The sequence below is a fragment of the Peromyscus maniculatus genome, chromosome 2 (genome assembly GCF_049852395.1).
Source record: "Peromyscus maniculatus bairdii isolate BWxNUB_F1_BW_parent chromosome 2, HU_Pman_BW_mat_3.1, whole genome shotgun sequence".
NCBI classification, from domain to species: Eukaryota; Metazoa; Chordata; class Mammalia; order Rodentia; family Cricetidae; genus Peromyscus; species Peromyscus maniculatus.
Window position 1 is genome coordinate 150,747,004 of NC_134853.1, and position 15,131 is coordinate 150,762,134.

Genomic DNA, 15,131 nt, shown 5'->3' on the forward strand with positions numbered 1-15,131 from the left:
AGGAACTAGTCACTGACTCCAGCAGCCAAGAAGGAATCTGGAATGACTCTTGAGATCTCTGTCGGGGACAGAAAGGGACAAGGGGATTGGGGAAGTACAATGACAGAAGTGAGGTACTCGCAAGATGTCAGTTCTTGACCAGCTGTGTGACAGGTAGGTGGCTTCTTCTGTCTCAGTATTACTGTCCTGTCAGCACATTGAAGGGCTGTTCATGTCTCTAAGCTGTACCTGTGTCTCTACTAGGCAAGAGCCACAATAACGAATTAAAACAAGTCAGGTGGGCCGCTATTGGAGAGAGAGGCAAATTCGGGAAAGGCTAGGGTCACAGCTGGAGGAGGGCGAGTCTCACAGGTTCCAAGAATGGTCTTTGTCCAGAAGTAATAGGAGCCATTGAAGCATTTTATACAGTAATGGAATGTGCAAAGGCCCAGTGATCTCCAGAAGGCGGTGTACCTGGAGCTAGGGATATAGTTCAGTGGTAGAGCCCACGCTTAATATAGCAAGGTCCTGGTTTCCATCCCAGAAATTAAAAAATAAAAGGAATGCATCCAGATGGGAATCACACAAGGTGCGAGGTTAGAGTACGACAGATGGAAGAAAGGGGCATGGAGTGGACAGCCCTCAGACTCAGTCTGTGGCTTCCTCCTGCTCTCCCAGGCGCCTGGAGTCCTTGCTTCATTGGGGAGCAGCTTGCTCCTGACTTCCTGCCACATTCACTTGAAAGACTGCAGTAGACACGACGGCATGGCCCGTTCTGCCTCCCTGACGCTGTCGCAGTGTGAACAAGGCATGGAGGGAGCATTGTGGAGCAGTCTTCTAAGTACGGCATAGTTTACCACCTGTGTATGCACGCATGTTTGTGTGTCTGTGTGCTCACCTGCACATACACGTGTCTGTGGAGGCCAAAGGAAAGCCTCGGGTGTCATCCTCAGGTGTGTCATCGCCCCACTGTAAGACTGGGTCTCTCCTTGGACTTGAACTCACCAATTAGGCTAGAGCGGCTGGCCAGTGAGCCCCAGGGAGTCTCCTGTCTGTCCCTCCCCAACGCTGGGATTACAAGGGTATACCACCACATCCAGCATTGATAGAGGCTCTGGGCATCCAGCACAGGTCCTCCTGCCTTCCCGATGAGCTCTCTCTCTCCAGCCCTGGTTGCTAGCTTGATTGTTTAGTTGTCGTTATCTTCAAAAACAAAAACAAAAACAAAACAGGTTTGTTGTCTATACTGCCAGGGCAGCAGGCTGGGTAATAAGTAGCCTAGTACCTTTTGAGACAGGATCTCCGATAGCCCAGGTTGGTATCTGAATTTGGTATATGGCTAAGGATCCAGCTGCCTCCCTCTCCCAAGGGCTGGGGTTAGAGGTGTGCACTCAGCCTTGCAGGCTGTCACCGCCGTCCTCAGAGCAGCCGTGACTGTCTACAAGTGCCGCTCCTAAGATCACGTCTGTTAATGTTCCCTCATGGAGGGAAGGGCTGAGCAGAGTCATTGGACCTTCAGCTAGGGTTCTAACCTGCCTCCCAGCAAGCTGCAGGTAATTCCGCCCCGGCTACATGTGGTCTCGGGGGAGAATACAGCGTGTGGAAGCCAGCTGAAGGGGAACGCCATCCCTGTTGCTTTGGAGAGATTGTCACCATGTTGGGGTGGGACTTTTCAGTGATGCAGCTGTTTGGGGGTCACCCATACTCCTGTAAGTAAGCCCAATAAACTCACTGGTTCACCAAGATAGACTTGGTGGAACTGTTTCTGTTCTTGGTGAATAGACATCAGGAAAAGTAATGCAACTGAAGGGAAGTGGGGCAACGCATCCTTGGCTCTCTAGAAGACGGTTGTGGGGTGCCAGTATCAAGCATTCCCCGGAAAGGACTATGGGAACCGGAAGCTGGGCGTCTCGGTGGAGCAGGTGTAGCCATCCAAAGGAACAAGGTGTTTCTCAAAAGGTATTTGAGGTCTGGCCGGATGGCTCAGTGGCTAGTGTTTGCCATGCAAGGCTGTCCACCTAAGTTCAGTCCGTAAAACTGTAAAGGTAGAGGGAGAGAAACAGGCAGACAAGAATAAAAGTATTTTAAAAACGGTACATGTGTGGGTCTTTGCCTGAATGTCTGTGCACCATGGGCATGCTATGTCCATGGAGGACAGAAGAGGCCATCAGATCCCCTGGAACTGGAGTTAGAGATGGCTGTGAGCTGCTGTGGGTGCTGGGAATTGAATTTGAGTCCTCTGGAAGAGCATGTTGTCTGTCCAGCCCCAAATAAATAATTTTGCTTTGCTTTTATTTTATTGAAACAGTGTCTCACCATGCAGCCCTGGCTGTCCTGGAACTCACTATGTAGACCAGACTACCCTTGAATTCGAAGAGATCCTATCAGCTTCTTCCTCCCAAGTGCTGGGATATAAGACATGCACCAAGATGCTTGGCCTAAATAAATAAATTTTAAAAGGTATTTAAAATATCTTGCCCAAAATATTTGATGAAGAATCGCCTATATCAGTGAAGACTCTTCGGTGGCAAATTATTTGCAGATGAACCAAGATGAGTTGATCGAGGCTCTCTTGTGTGACATTGCTTGTTAGATTTTTGTTGATCTATTCTAGTTGACTATTTACTTGTTTATTTGCAGTGCTATGAATCCAACTCAGAGTCTTTGTTCACGTTAAATGAGTGCTGGGTCACTGAGACACACCCCAAACACTGGTCCTTGAGCAAGAGTCTCCCTCTGGAGCCCAAACTAGCCTCGAACTCAAGATCTTCCTGCCTCAGTCTACTGAGCGGCTGAGGTTACAGATACACGTCACCATGCTTGCTTGTTTGGTTGAGTTGCTGGATAAAACTTACCCCCCTCCCACACACCCAAAAAATCAACCTTATTCAGGATTGGTCTACAGGGACTGGAAAGATGGCTAGAAGGCCCTGGCTTGATTCCCAGCTGCCACACGGCAGCTCACAACTCTGTAACTCCAGTCTGACACCCTCTCCTGGCCTCCTTGGTACTTACATGCACATGGCACACAGACAGACATACAAGCAGGCATTCACACACATACATAAATAAAGACCTGGTGCGTATGCACTTAATCCCAGTGCTCAGGAGGCAGAGACAGGTGCATCTCTGTAAGTTCAAGAACAGCCTGGATGCTGATGTGGTGAAGCATGGGAGGTAGAGGCAGGGGGATCTTTGTGAGTTCAAGGCCAGTCTGGTATACAGATCGAGTTCCAGAAAAACCAGGGCTACACACACAGAGAAACCCTGTCTTGAAAATCCAAAAATTAGGGCTGGAGAGATGGCTCAGAGGTTAAGAGCACCAACTGCTCTTCTAGAGGTCCTGAGTTCAATTCCCCGCAACCACATGGTGGCTCACAACCATCTGTAATGAGATCTGGTGCCCTCTTCTGGCCTGTAGTCATACATGCTGTATACATAATAAATAAATAAATCTTTTTTAAAAAAAAATTTCACACACTATTTAAAAAAAAAAATCCAAAAATTAAAAATAAAAACCAGCCTGGTCTACATAGCAAGCTCAAGGCTACACAATAAGACCCTGTCTCAAAATAAGTAAATACGGGCGGCGGTGGCGCCTTTAAGCCCAGCACTCGGAGGCAGAGCCAGGTGGATCTCTGTGAGTTCAAGGCCAGCCTGGTCTACAGAGCGATATCCAGGACAGGGTCCAAAGCTACACAGAGAAACCCTGTCTCGGAAAAAAAAAAAAAACCAAACCAAAATCAAAATAAGTAAATAAAAAGCCAGGTATGTTGGCACATGCCTTTAATCCCACCACTGGGAAGGTAAGGTAGAGATAGGCAGTTCTCTGTGAGTTCGAGGCCAGCCTGGTCTACAAAGTGAGTTCCAGGTTAGCCTGCGCTGTTACATAGAGAAACCCTGTCCTCAAAGGAAATAATATTTTTTTTTTTCTTAAAGACTCTCATGTTGCTTAGGTATAGTGGTACATGTCTTTAATCCTAGCACTCAGGAGGCATAGACCAGTGGATCTCTGTGAGTTCAAGGCCAGCCTGGTCTACATAGTGAGTTCCAGAATATCTGGTGCTACATAGAGAGACTGTCTCAAAAACACAAAAAAGAACAAACAAAGATTTACATGTTAAGTAGGAGTCTGTGACCCACTGCCCAGACAGCCATAAGCCAGTGAAGTTTTAGGTGAAGGCTGGTATGCCTGTAAAGCATTGCCAGGTTCGAGGGTGTAGACTGGAGTTGGAAACAGAAAAGGGATGGCTGTGATGTTCCTGGTAGTTGTTTGGACTAAAGATAAAGGAGAAACCCTTGAAGGAGTCTTCAGAGGAAGAATTCACTAAAAAGCAGTGTGTGTGTGTTTGTGTGCACACGCTGTAACAACAGGATAAACCCCAAGGACAGAGGACCACCTATAACAATGAAGCCATTGGTAGCTCACTCCTTTTTTTAAAAAAATCATTTATTGTGGGCAGTGGTGGCTCACTCCTTTAGTCCCAGCACTTGGGAGGCAGAGGCAGGTAGCCAATCTCTGTGAGTTCGAGACCGGCCTGGCCTACAGAGCTAGTTCTAGGTCACACAAAGAAACAAGGAAAAAAAAAAGTATAAAAAATTTATTTGTATATGTATGGTAGTGGTGGCGAGCACCTTTAATCTCAGCCCTTGGGAGACAGAGGCAGGTGGATCTCTGAGTTCAAGGCCAGCCTGGTTTATAGAGTGAGTTCCAGGTCAGCCAGGGCTACACAGTGAAACCCTGTCTCAAAAAAAAAAAAGGTATGTGTGGGTGTTTTGCCTGCATGTATGTCTGTACACCACTACCTGCTTGGTGCCTTCAGAGGCCAGAAGAGGGCATTGAATCCCCTGGGACTGGAGTTAGACTGTTGTGAGCTGCCGTGTGGGTGCTGAGAATTGAATCTGGTCCACCAGAAGAGCAGCCGGTGCTCTCAACCCTGGGGAGTCTCACCAGACTGCTGTATGTATGTGTTCCTAGCATGTATGTAGTGTACCATGTACATACCTGGTGTCCTGGGAGGCTAGACAAAGGTATCAGATCCCCTGGAACTAGAGTTGTAGATGGTTATGACCTACCCAGTAGGTGCTGAGAGTTGAACTATTACTCTCCAGTGGTAACAAATGCTCTGAACTCCTAAGTCATCTCTTCAGCCCCTGCCCTGCCACCTTTGTATTGTCGCTTGTTTTGTTTTGTTTTGTTTTGATGGTGTCTCACTGTGTAGCTCAGCTCAGGCTGGCCTGGAACTTACTATGTAGATCAGACTGGCCTTGAACTCATAGAGATCCACTTACCTTTGCCTCCTCAGTGCTGAGATTAAAGCCACGTTAAAGTTCTTTAACATCATCCTCTTAGACAAGATGTTGGGTAATGGTGGCCCTAAGGATGGCCAGGTTCCAGGCAGTGTAGTAGGCCAAAGTCCATCATCCGAGACCTTGGTGGCTCTCCGCGTTGTCTACCATGTGTCCAACAAATCTGTAGCTCATTCATGGTCAACTCCCAAATTTCACTCTAGTCACTGAGCTTGGGGTGGGAACCACGAGACTCATGCTACTCTCAGGGCTGGGGAAGCGCTAAGCCAAGCTTGTACTGGAATTCCCCGGGCTACCTCACCAGCAAAGCAGTGGACACATGCTGGGCAGCTGTCTTCCAGCCCAGGAATGCTGCCAGAAATGACCATTTGAAGCCAAGAAAGGAACCGAGAAGCATGATATCAGCTGTTAGTGAGGCAGCCTCTGAGTGAGCAAGCCGGTCCCTTATGTATCCCCTACCCCCTAGCTGAGGACCAAACCCAGGGCCTTGCTAGGCAAGCACTCTACCACTGAGCTAAATCCCCAACCCCCAAAAGAGAATTTTTTAAAATGTTTTTAGTCTGGTTTTTGCAACAGTCTCATGTCATCCAGGCTGACCTTGAACTCTCCAAGGCTGAGACTATCATTGAACTCCTGATCCTGCCTCTGCCTTCCCAGTTTGGGGATTCAGGCATTTGTGTACTGCCACATCACACTCATGGAGAGAGAAACTTAGGCTTGATGACATTAAGTTACAAACCTGCTCTTAGATTTTTCTCTAAAAAGGGGTTGTGCTGAGAACTAGAAACCTAGCAGAGGTCCTGGCCGAGTGGAACACTTCTGTAATCTCAATCACTCCAGAGGCTGAGCTTCAAGGCTAGCCTGGGCAACTTAGCAAGATCCATTCTGAAAATATAAAAGGGCTGAGGGTGTCTGTAGATAGCCAAGCCTTGTGTTCAATCCCGACAAAGAAAAAAATGCCAAGAATTAGAAGGCAGGAACATGTCAGGAGACAGTCTTTTTGTCCTCCGGTCTTGCTGGGGAGTCTGAGGCTGGCCCCATTTAACCCTCCCTCTCCCAGAGTCAACACTGGCATGGGCCCGAGTCCTGCTTTCTGTTGGAGCGTCTGGGGTTTGGGGCTCTGTGGAGGAGTCGGACACCTGCCCAGTCCTCTTCCAGCTTGATGTCCCCCTGCCGCAGGGCCTGCTCTATGGCAGTGGTGACATGGTCAAAGGCCAGGTCCACATTGCAGTTACTTTTGGCTGAGGTCTCCATGAAGGCCATGCCCATGGAAGCAGCCAGCTCCTCTGCCTCCTGGGTCGAGACGCATCGGGTGCTCAGGTCGCACTTGTGGCCAATCAGTAAGAAGATCACTTTGCCAGGGCATTGAGAGGATAGGACCTCCTGGTGCCAGGCTTGGATGTGTTCAAAGGACTCTCTGTTCGTCACATCAAAGACCAACAGAACGCCCACCATGTTCCGGTAGAAGGATCTGGTGATGCACCTGGTGGGGGCGGGGGACGACAGTGTAAATTAGGGGAGTCTTAATGCCTTTAGACAGTCTCAGGGGGGCCCAAGATCCACAGGCTTTCTACTCCTCCATTCCAGCACATTACATTCAACTCAGCGTCTCATGTGGCCCATGCTGGCCTCAAATCCCTGCTCTCCCGCCTTCATACCTGTAAGTGCGAAGATTACAGGAGGTGTGGGGGGAAGGGGACAGTCCCCTAGCTCCTACCCATGGCTCCACACCAGTCTTGCTTTCTTCCCATCCCCTTGCGCTGTCTTTGCACCCAGGTCATTCACCTCTCTGGGAAGTTCAGTGTCTCAGTGCAAATCCCCCTATGCTGACATCTCCTTTAGGGCTGGTTAAGGGCTTTGGTGCGGCGGCGGGGATGGGTAGGGGTACGGGGGGGGGGGGGGTGCGGGGATGTGGCTCAGAGACAGCACATGCTGGGGTTGCGGGGCTTTGTAGAATGAATGATTGAGTAGGAAGGGGTTGGTAGGGTAGGGACCACGGATCCCTGCTTGAGCCCCTGCAGTTGGCACCTGCGGGCGTGGCTCCCCCCAGGTGTCTGGCACTGATCCCCCCCCTTTCCCGCCGCACCTGAAGCGCTCGTGACCCGCGGTGTCCCAGAGCTGCAGCTTGACCCGCAGCCCAGCGGGCAGCTGCAGAGCGCGGCTGTAGAACTCCACGCCCACAGTGGGCTCGGGCTCGGGCTCCGCCGCCGCCCCGCGGGCGCCCGCCACGTAGCACCGCAACAGTGACGTCTTGCCCACCGCCGCGTCCCCGAGCAGAGCGATTCGGAACTGGTAGCTGCAGTCCGCCGCCTCCATGGGATCTGGGCTCCGGGCCGGCCGATCTCGGACCCTTTCTTTGCGGCCCCGCCCATCCTGTGGGGCCCTCCTCCTCCTCCCCACTCCTCCTCCTCCTCCTTCTCCTCCTCCCCACTCCTCCTCCTTCTCCTCCTCCTCCGGATCCCTGGTCCTGGCACAGCCTCGAGGAAGATAGGTCTGAGGAGCCTGGTCCTGGAGACCAATCCTTGGTGTAAGTAAGTCAGGGTGGAAATCACTACCTCTGTAAAATGGGGACAGTTGACAACCTCTGCTTCAGAGGATAAAGTGACTTACACCTTTTCTTTTCTTCGGAGACAAGGTTTCTCTGTGTGTAGCTCTGGTTGCCCTGGAACTTGCTTTGTAGACCAGGCTGGCCTCGAACTCACAGAGCTCTGCCTGGCTCTTTTCCTTTTTTTTTTTTTTTAATGTTTACTTATTTGTGTGTATATGGGTGCACCCGCGCACATATGGAGGTCAGAGGACAATTTGCAGGAGTTGGTTCCCTTCTTCTACCTTGTGGGCACCCAGGGCTTAAACTCAGCAAGTGCCATCACCCTGTAACTCTTCTCACTGATTCTAAAAAAAAAAAAAAAAAGAATCTATATCACACCTCTAAATAATCCTAGCCAGTGTAGAGAGGCATGAAACAGCTGGACAGGAGCCCTCCCCAAAGAGGGCTGTGCAGTGTCAGCATCGGATTCTTTGAACTTCCTCTCAGAGGCTCCCGCTAGGGCTGGGGTCATGTGTCTGCCTCTGATTGCACCTGGCACCAGAATCCACATGTCAGCTGACCCATGCCATAGACAAGGCTGTGTAGCCCCAGAGGCTAACCCTTCCCTGTGCCCTGCTTCCTCATCTGCTAAGGCAAATTCCCATGAGGCTCCTCATGCAGAACTGTCTACCACAGCAGCTAAGGTTCTGCACATTTCCATGGGGAGATCTGGGCTGTGGTTCAAGGGCCACTCACCACTGGTTATGCAATCATAGCCAAGTGTCATCCCTACAGTCATCACTGGGTGATTATTCCAGGAAGTGCTTGCTGGCTATCCTTTAATATATTTTAATTTATTTGCTTTACTGCTGAGTTCTCTTACTGGCCCATCCTATTTTTTTTTTTTAAAGATATCTTTATTTATTATGTATACAATGTTCTGCCTGCAGGCCAGAAGAAGGCACCAGATCTCATTACAGATGGTTGTGAGCCACCATGTGGTTGCTGGGAATGGAACTCGGGACCTCTTGAAGAGCGGCCAGTGCTCTTAACCTCTGAGCCATCTCTCCAGCCCCTATCCTATCTTTTCTATTCCAGCACACATACAGCTTGGAGAGGGCAGAGGCAAAGTTCGTGCTCTTGGAGAGCTCCCGTTCGAATGAGGAAGGCAGACAAACACAAACGTATAGGAGCTGGAGTAATAGCTCAGCTGATAAAGAGCTTGGCACCCAAGCCTGAGGACCTGAATTCCATCCCCCGAACTTGTAATCCCAGCACACATCTCCTACTCTACTTGGCAAACTACGAGCCAATGAGAGAACCTGTCTTAAAAAACAAGGTAGAAGCTGGGCAGTGGTGGCGCACACCTTTAATCCCAGCACTCGGGAGGCCGAGGAGGCAGGGGGGGATCTCTGTGAGTTCCAGGCCAGCCTGGTCTACAATGAAAGTTCGTGGAAAGGCGCAAAGCTACACAGAGAAACCCTGTCTTGAAAAACCAAAAACCAAAAACAAAAAAAGCAAAACAAACAAAAAAGGTAGAGTGTTAGGGTACATGTTTTTAATCCCAGCACTCAGGAGGCAGAGGCAAGCAGATCTCTGTGAGTTCAAGGCCAGCCTGGCCTACATATTGAATCCCAGGTCATCCAGGGTTACATAGTGAGACCCTATCTCAAACAAACACCCCACACACACAAACTACCACTCACAGCTCACTATGTGGTGCTAGGGTCCACCCTATGGTTTTCATGCTTGCCCAACAAATGTTCCTAACCTCCGAGGCATCTCTCCAGCCTGAAACCTAATTCTTCAGGTGTATATAGGAGCTGAGGTGAAGGGTGTAGCTTAGGGACAATATATGGTAAGGCCAATGATACCCTCCCTAACATTGAGGAGGGAAAAAAGCTGGGCCTGGCTGCAGGCTTGTAATCCCAGCTACTTGGGAGCCTGAGTCCTGCCTGGGCAAACGAGTGAGATGTGTAAAAACAAAAACAAGGCCTGGTGGTGGTGGTGGTGGTGGTGGTGGTGGTGGTGGTGGTGGTGCACGCCTTTAATCCAGCACTCACTTGGGAGGCAGAGCCAGGCAGATATCTGTGAGTTCCAGGCCAGCCTGGTCTACAGAGTGAGATCCAGGACAGGCACCAAAACTACACAGAGAAACCCTGTCTCGGAAACAAAGCAAACAAACAAACAAAATCCAAATAAGAAAAAGTCACCTCTCTACTATATACTGTGGATGTGATATGACCAGCTGTCTCAAGCCCCTGCTGCTGGGACTTCCATGCAGTGATGTGACTGTACCCTGGAATTGTAAGCTAAATAAACTACTTTTTTCCCTCTAAGAAAAATTAATTAATTAAATAAATAAATAAGGCTAATGGAAGGGCAGAAATTTACAAATTAACCACACCATAGAATAGTTACTTAATTCTTGGCAACAACTATTTACATTTTTTTTTTCTTTTTTGAGACAGGGACTCAAGTAGCCCTGGGTGGCCTCAAAATTTACCTTCACCAATCCCAGCTCTGGGAGGCAGAGGCAGGTGGATATTTGTGTGTCAGAGGCCAGTCTTGTCTACATAGTAAGTTCCAGGAAAGGCAGAGCTACATGATAGAGACCCTATCAAAACAAAAACAAAAAACAAATGTAGCAGGAATCTTAAAAGTTCTTATTAATAAAATCAAACCTGAGGCCAGTTATTGGGGTCCATGCTGGTAGATCAGTGAGACAGAACAAGCCACAGCTATCTCACCTCGCTGGATCCTCAGCTGGTCCTGTTTCCTCAGACTGGAAGCTTCTGTGTCTTCATCCCGAATGAATCTCAGCTGAACTGTATTGCTCCATAGCCTGAAAGCTTAACCAGGCCAAATGCTTAACCAGCCAAATCATCTTCTAGTTTCTGGTCCTCACGCCTTATATATCTTCCTGCTTTCTACCACCACTCCCTGGGATTAAAGGCTGGCTTTCTGGGATTAAAGGCGTGAGTCACCATGCTTGGCTATTTCCAATGTGGCCTTGAACTCACAGAGATCCAGAGGGATTTCTGTCTCTGGAATGCTAGGATTAAAGGCGTGTGCTATCACTGCCTAACTAGTGGCTTGTCTGTTCTCTGACCCCAGGTAAGTTTATTAAGGTACACAATATTTTGGGGAACACAATACCACTACAAACAAACAAACAAAAAACTCCAAACAACCAGACAAAAGAAACCTTATATTAACTATTTAGTCCTGGGATTACAGACCTGGGTCACACTCAGAGGTGTGAAGTATTCAACTCAGGACCTCATACACTTCACCAACTGAGCTACATCCCAGTCTGTTCATGTTCTTAGGTTGGGGCTCATCATTCATTCATTCCATGAGCAAACAACCACCCATGGTCGTGACTTTGAGTGTCTGAGCTGTTCTCAGAGTCTAGTCTGTCTACCTTGCTCGCTAGCTGTGATCCATTTTTCAATTTCCCGTGAAAAGGGCATAATCAAGAAGCCAGTACACAAGGTTTGTATGAAAATGAGATGGAATAATCTGGCCCTGCATAAACAGCAGGTGCTCAGGAAATGCTATTTCACATTAGCTTTGAACAGATAAAGGATCCACCTGGAGCCTCAATTGTTGGGGCCCACTAGGTTTCCTAGTGGCTGGACCCAGCAGGACTGCATGGGAGGTTGATTGGACCACGGGCCTGGGTACCAGGTGTTTGTAAGGGTCTAACTAGCAAGGGGGAGGTCTTTTGCTCCACCCCTTGGCATTGTTATAAAAAGCCCTTTGGAATAAAGTTCTGGGCCGCTGGATAAGGATCCAGGCCCACCCGAGTCTATCCTGTGTTTTCTCTCTGTTTCTCTTTCCTTATTTCTAACTAAGTTTCTTATTCCCTATTCCTCAAGAGTTCCTGGGGTAAATAAGTGTGGGGGTTGACCCCCCCCCTCAATAGCCTCGCTCAAGAAGCCCTCTACTCACTCCTGCATCCTAGGATGATACACCTTCAGCACCCCCTTCCCGTTACTCCCTCGCGGCATCCCAAGACGCTCGGGGCGGAGAACCTTTTCTAAGATCAGTGTTAATTCAAAGTTGCCCCGAGACTTAATCCGCAGGGACCACGGCCGGTCTCGGGTGTGAGTCCATCCAATTCACTGTGGCCGGGGTGGAAGCCTCTCTAGTGCTCAGGGATCAGGGCCGGCTCAAGGCAGGACTAGGCAGTGCGCGTGGACTACATTTCCCAGAGGGTCCGTGCGGCAGACGGAGGGCGCAGGCGCGGGCGTGGGCGCGAGCAGTATATATGGCGGTTGCGGGCCCTGTTTCGTCCTTTCTTCCTGCGTCCGCGTGCATGTTTGTGCTCTCCTTATCGTCATGTAGCGCATACCCATCCCCTCCACAGATCGCCGCCCTCTGAATGCACCCTCTGGATGCTTCCCCAAAGGCTTCGGGATGCAGAACCTGCCGCAAATAAACCAGGCTTCTCCTTATCGCCGGTGGAAGCCTACAAGGTAGCCACGATGGCCGCTTGCGCAGTGAGAGTCCGCGGCCTGCGTACCGCGCCATTTGACGGGTGAGTGATGCCGGCCATCGGCTTGGTGGTGGGGCGATGGGGATCTGGCGACAGCATTTGCGGGCTGAAGGGGTACGTACTTGGGTGCGATGACCTAATCGGGCTGTCGCCAACTGAAGAACCCTATGACAGTTAATTCTGGATCACTTGTGGCGATTTAACCTCGCTCCTGTTACCTGGAGTTACCCTAGTGGATGCGAGGTAATGGGGTCGAACTCTTGGATCCTGGCACGTGCTAGGTTATCCCCGTCTAAGCCGTAGGCCTCAAGCCATTAAGAATTTTTTTTTTTTTTCTGGAAGACCTTGTTTAGAACCTCAGCTTTGTTACATTCTGGTTGAATAGGCTGCCGTCTTAAGCTTACCCTGATACTAGAGCAAGTTAATTGAGAACTTGGTGTGTTGGGTGGGGGAGGGGTGGAGGCACTAAGGTCATGAATTTTAGACTTGGGCTCGAAACCTGTCCTAGTGTATTGAACTATTGGGGCCTTTGGAGCTTGCAGGATTGCTTTTTGGGGGTTGGGGGTTGGCGATGTCTCTAGTATACAAAGCTGTAACTTAGGATCTTCTGTGCGCCAGGTGGTTTGTGGGTTTGAAGTCTTGTAACCCCCATCTGCCTGTGGCCCTTATCGAAGCTGCAGCTGCTTCTACATAGCTGCTGTGGTCAAAAAGGAGGCCCAGAGAAACAGTTTTCCTTGACGGTCGCGGTTCTGTTTACTGTAACTGATCTGCAACATTTTGGGAAAAGACAGCTCTGCCTTAATTCTATAGAGGTATCTAGAGATCTTCATTAACATCAGCATAAGTAATACTACAGGCCAGCAAAAATGTCTTGAATGTGGTGTTTGTGTAATAGGGCTTTTATAAGTAGATTGCTGAACCCACGATCATACAAGGGCAGTTCCAGGTATGTTCACCTGTTGGTACAAGGCATGTCATGGGGCGCATTCCCTGTAAGAGAAGGCCAGTTGATGATCAGGTGTAAGAAACTAAGATAAGTGGATGATCGTGTTCCCATTCATCTTAGCTTTTCCAGGTGAAGACTCCATGAAAATGGGCTGAGTAAGGAGACCAGAAGATGTGACAGGTGAAACACAGCAGTAGGCCTGGTGAGTATGGTGTTGAGATGACCTGGTGAGAAAGCCAGCATGTTTCCAAGGGCTATGGCTGGTTGTGGCCATGGGGTCTCCAACTGCATGCCAGAGAAACTGGAAAGACTTTGACAGCCCAGGCCAGCACAGTGCCTGCAGCTGCCACTCGGCTTTCCTATATGTGTTGTGCCTGGGGTGGAAGCTTTCTACCTGGGACACTGCATTCCCTGAAAATTCACAACAGAGCTTTCCTTCTGCAGGTTTACACCCAAAGCTCTTGGAAGTCTGAAAAGCCAGCCTGTCTGCCTCGGCTCATTCACTAAGGTAAAGTTGCTGTCTGAGACAGCCGGACCCTCCGGTTCCCTTTCCCATCAGATCTTGATGCTGGTCTTGGTGGTCGTAAAGGAGGAAGAGCACACTGAAACTGACCTCATAGCAATGTAGTCTTGTATAGAGCATTGGGTCAGATTCATACATGCCTACGCTCTTGGTAAAAAAAAAATTGGATAATCTTGAATTACAGATGCCTCTGGGCAGTTGTAGCATTGTTGACTTAAATACTTGTATTTCTTATTTTTTAGAGTCATGTAACCAGTGAAGGGGCCATCATTTATGATTTGATCTACAATTGGTTGGGTAAGTTAAGGGCTGTTAAGAGCCCTGTCCCTGAGTAGTACAGCAGAATTAAAAAGATTATTCAAGTTTGTAAAAACCTCAGCATCTTGGTAATTCATGCCTGGTCTGTGCGCTGTATTAGCTGCTCACAACCAGGACAGAGATGCATACTGGTACACTGAAGGCCATGAGGACGTTATGCTCAGCAACAATGCACGTGTACCATCCACTACCCCGGCAACTGGGGAGATGATTGTGAGGAAGGGAGTAAGCAGGGCTCAGGCACTGGTCCAGGATGAAACCTAATCTGAGCGGACATCTATGGATGAAAAAATGCGGATATGGGACTGAGACCAGTTCTTAGGAAAAGCATGAGATGGAGATTGAGCCTGAGGTCAGAACTAACACAGACTTTACACTTCCTTTTCAGAAAAACAAAAGCAAGAGGACCTGGAAGCAAGCAGCCTTTACTTTGACTTAGCCAGGTTCTGCCAGCATGTCTGATCTACAGAGCTACTTCTAGAACAGACATCAAAGGCTACACAGAGAAACCCTGTCTTGAAAAAACCAAAGAAAGTGAAATGCTTTGTGATTTAACATGTAATTGGGTCAATAAAGACTCTGGAAAGTGTCTTTGTAATTTAAATGACTTATTGGCGATCTCATAAAAATGCACTTGTGTCTGAAAGTGGATGCTGGTGCCTACTGAACTCATAACAGCCACTTGATCCTTGGGGTGCTGGAGTTCCTAGGAGAGTAGGGGGTGCTATTAACTGCTAGCCCATCTCTTCAAACTCTTGTGAGGTGATATCCTATGAACTGTAAGTGTTCTGCTTCCTGATTACCATCCAATGTTGAACAGTTCCCTTTGGGTTGTGTCTTTACAGCCTTATTCAAGGCTGCCTTTTACAGAGATCTACACATCTGTAACCCTCTTGTAGAAAAGGGAACTGTATAAAAGCATCTTGTGGACATTAATTGCTGTTGTCCTTAAATCACTCTACCCATGTCTAATTGCAAGTAGCTGCCAGCTGATATAAGTACTGCAAGAGAAGAATGTATCTGA

General features: G+C 48.9%; 1 protein-coding gene, 1 long non-coding RNA gene and 4 other non-coding genes across 6 annotated transcripts; 5 read left to right on the forward strand and 1 right to left on the reverse strand.

The window, feature by feature from the left end:
- Positions 1 to 4,565: 4,565 nt before the first annotated feature.
- Rab42 (RAB42, member RAS oncogene family) lies at positions 4,566 to 7,692 on the reverse strand. The gene is made up of 2 exons (XM_042272001.2): positions 7,376 to 7,692; positions 4,566 to 6,772 (listed from the first exon to the last, which is right to left on the reverse strand). The coding sequence occupies exons 1-2, from the start codon at positions 7,603 to 7,605 to the stop codon at positions 6,352 to 6,354; spliced, it is 651 nt and encodes a 216-aa protein (XP_042127935.1). The 5' UTR covers positions 7,606 to 7,692; the 3' UTR covers positions 4,566 to 6,351.
- A 4,408-nt stretch (positions 7,693 to 12,100) lies between these two features.
- On the forward strand, positions 12,101 to 14,696 carry LOC102921219 (uncharacterized). Its single transcript, XR_006069674.2, has 5 exons — positions 12,101 to 12,362; positions 13,387 to 13,468; positions 13,711 to 13,774; positions 14,032 to 14,086; positions 14,496 to 14,696. It is a non-coding gene; the product is annotated as an uncharacterized LOC102921219 (long non-coding RNA).
- On the forward strand, positions 12,978 to 13,113 carry LOC121827743 (small nucleolar RNA SNORA16B/SNORA16A family). The gene has a single exon (XR_006070044.1). It is a non-coding gene; the product is annotated as a small nucleolar RNA SNORA16B/SNORA16A family (small nucleolar RNA).
- On the forward strand, positions 13,504 to 13,633 carry LOC121827751 (small nucleolar RNA SNORA44). The gene has a single exon (XR_006070052.1). It is a non-coding gene; the product is annotated as a small nucleolar RNA SNORA44 (small nucleolar RNA).
- Positions 13,801 to 13,929, forward strand: LOC121827752 (small nucleolar RNA SNORA61). The gene has a single exon (XR_006070053.1). It is a non-coding gene; the product is annotated as a small nucleolar RNA SNORA61 (small nucleolar RNA).
- Positions 14,350 to 14,424, forward strand: LOC121827772 (small nucleolar RNA SNORD99). Its single transcript, XR_006070071.1, has one exon. It is a non-coding gene; the product is annotated as a small nucleolar RNA SNORD99 (small nucleolar RNA).
- Positions 14,697 to 15,131: the final 435 nt, after the last annotated feature.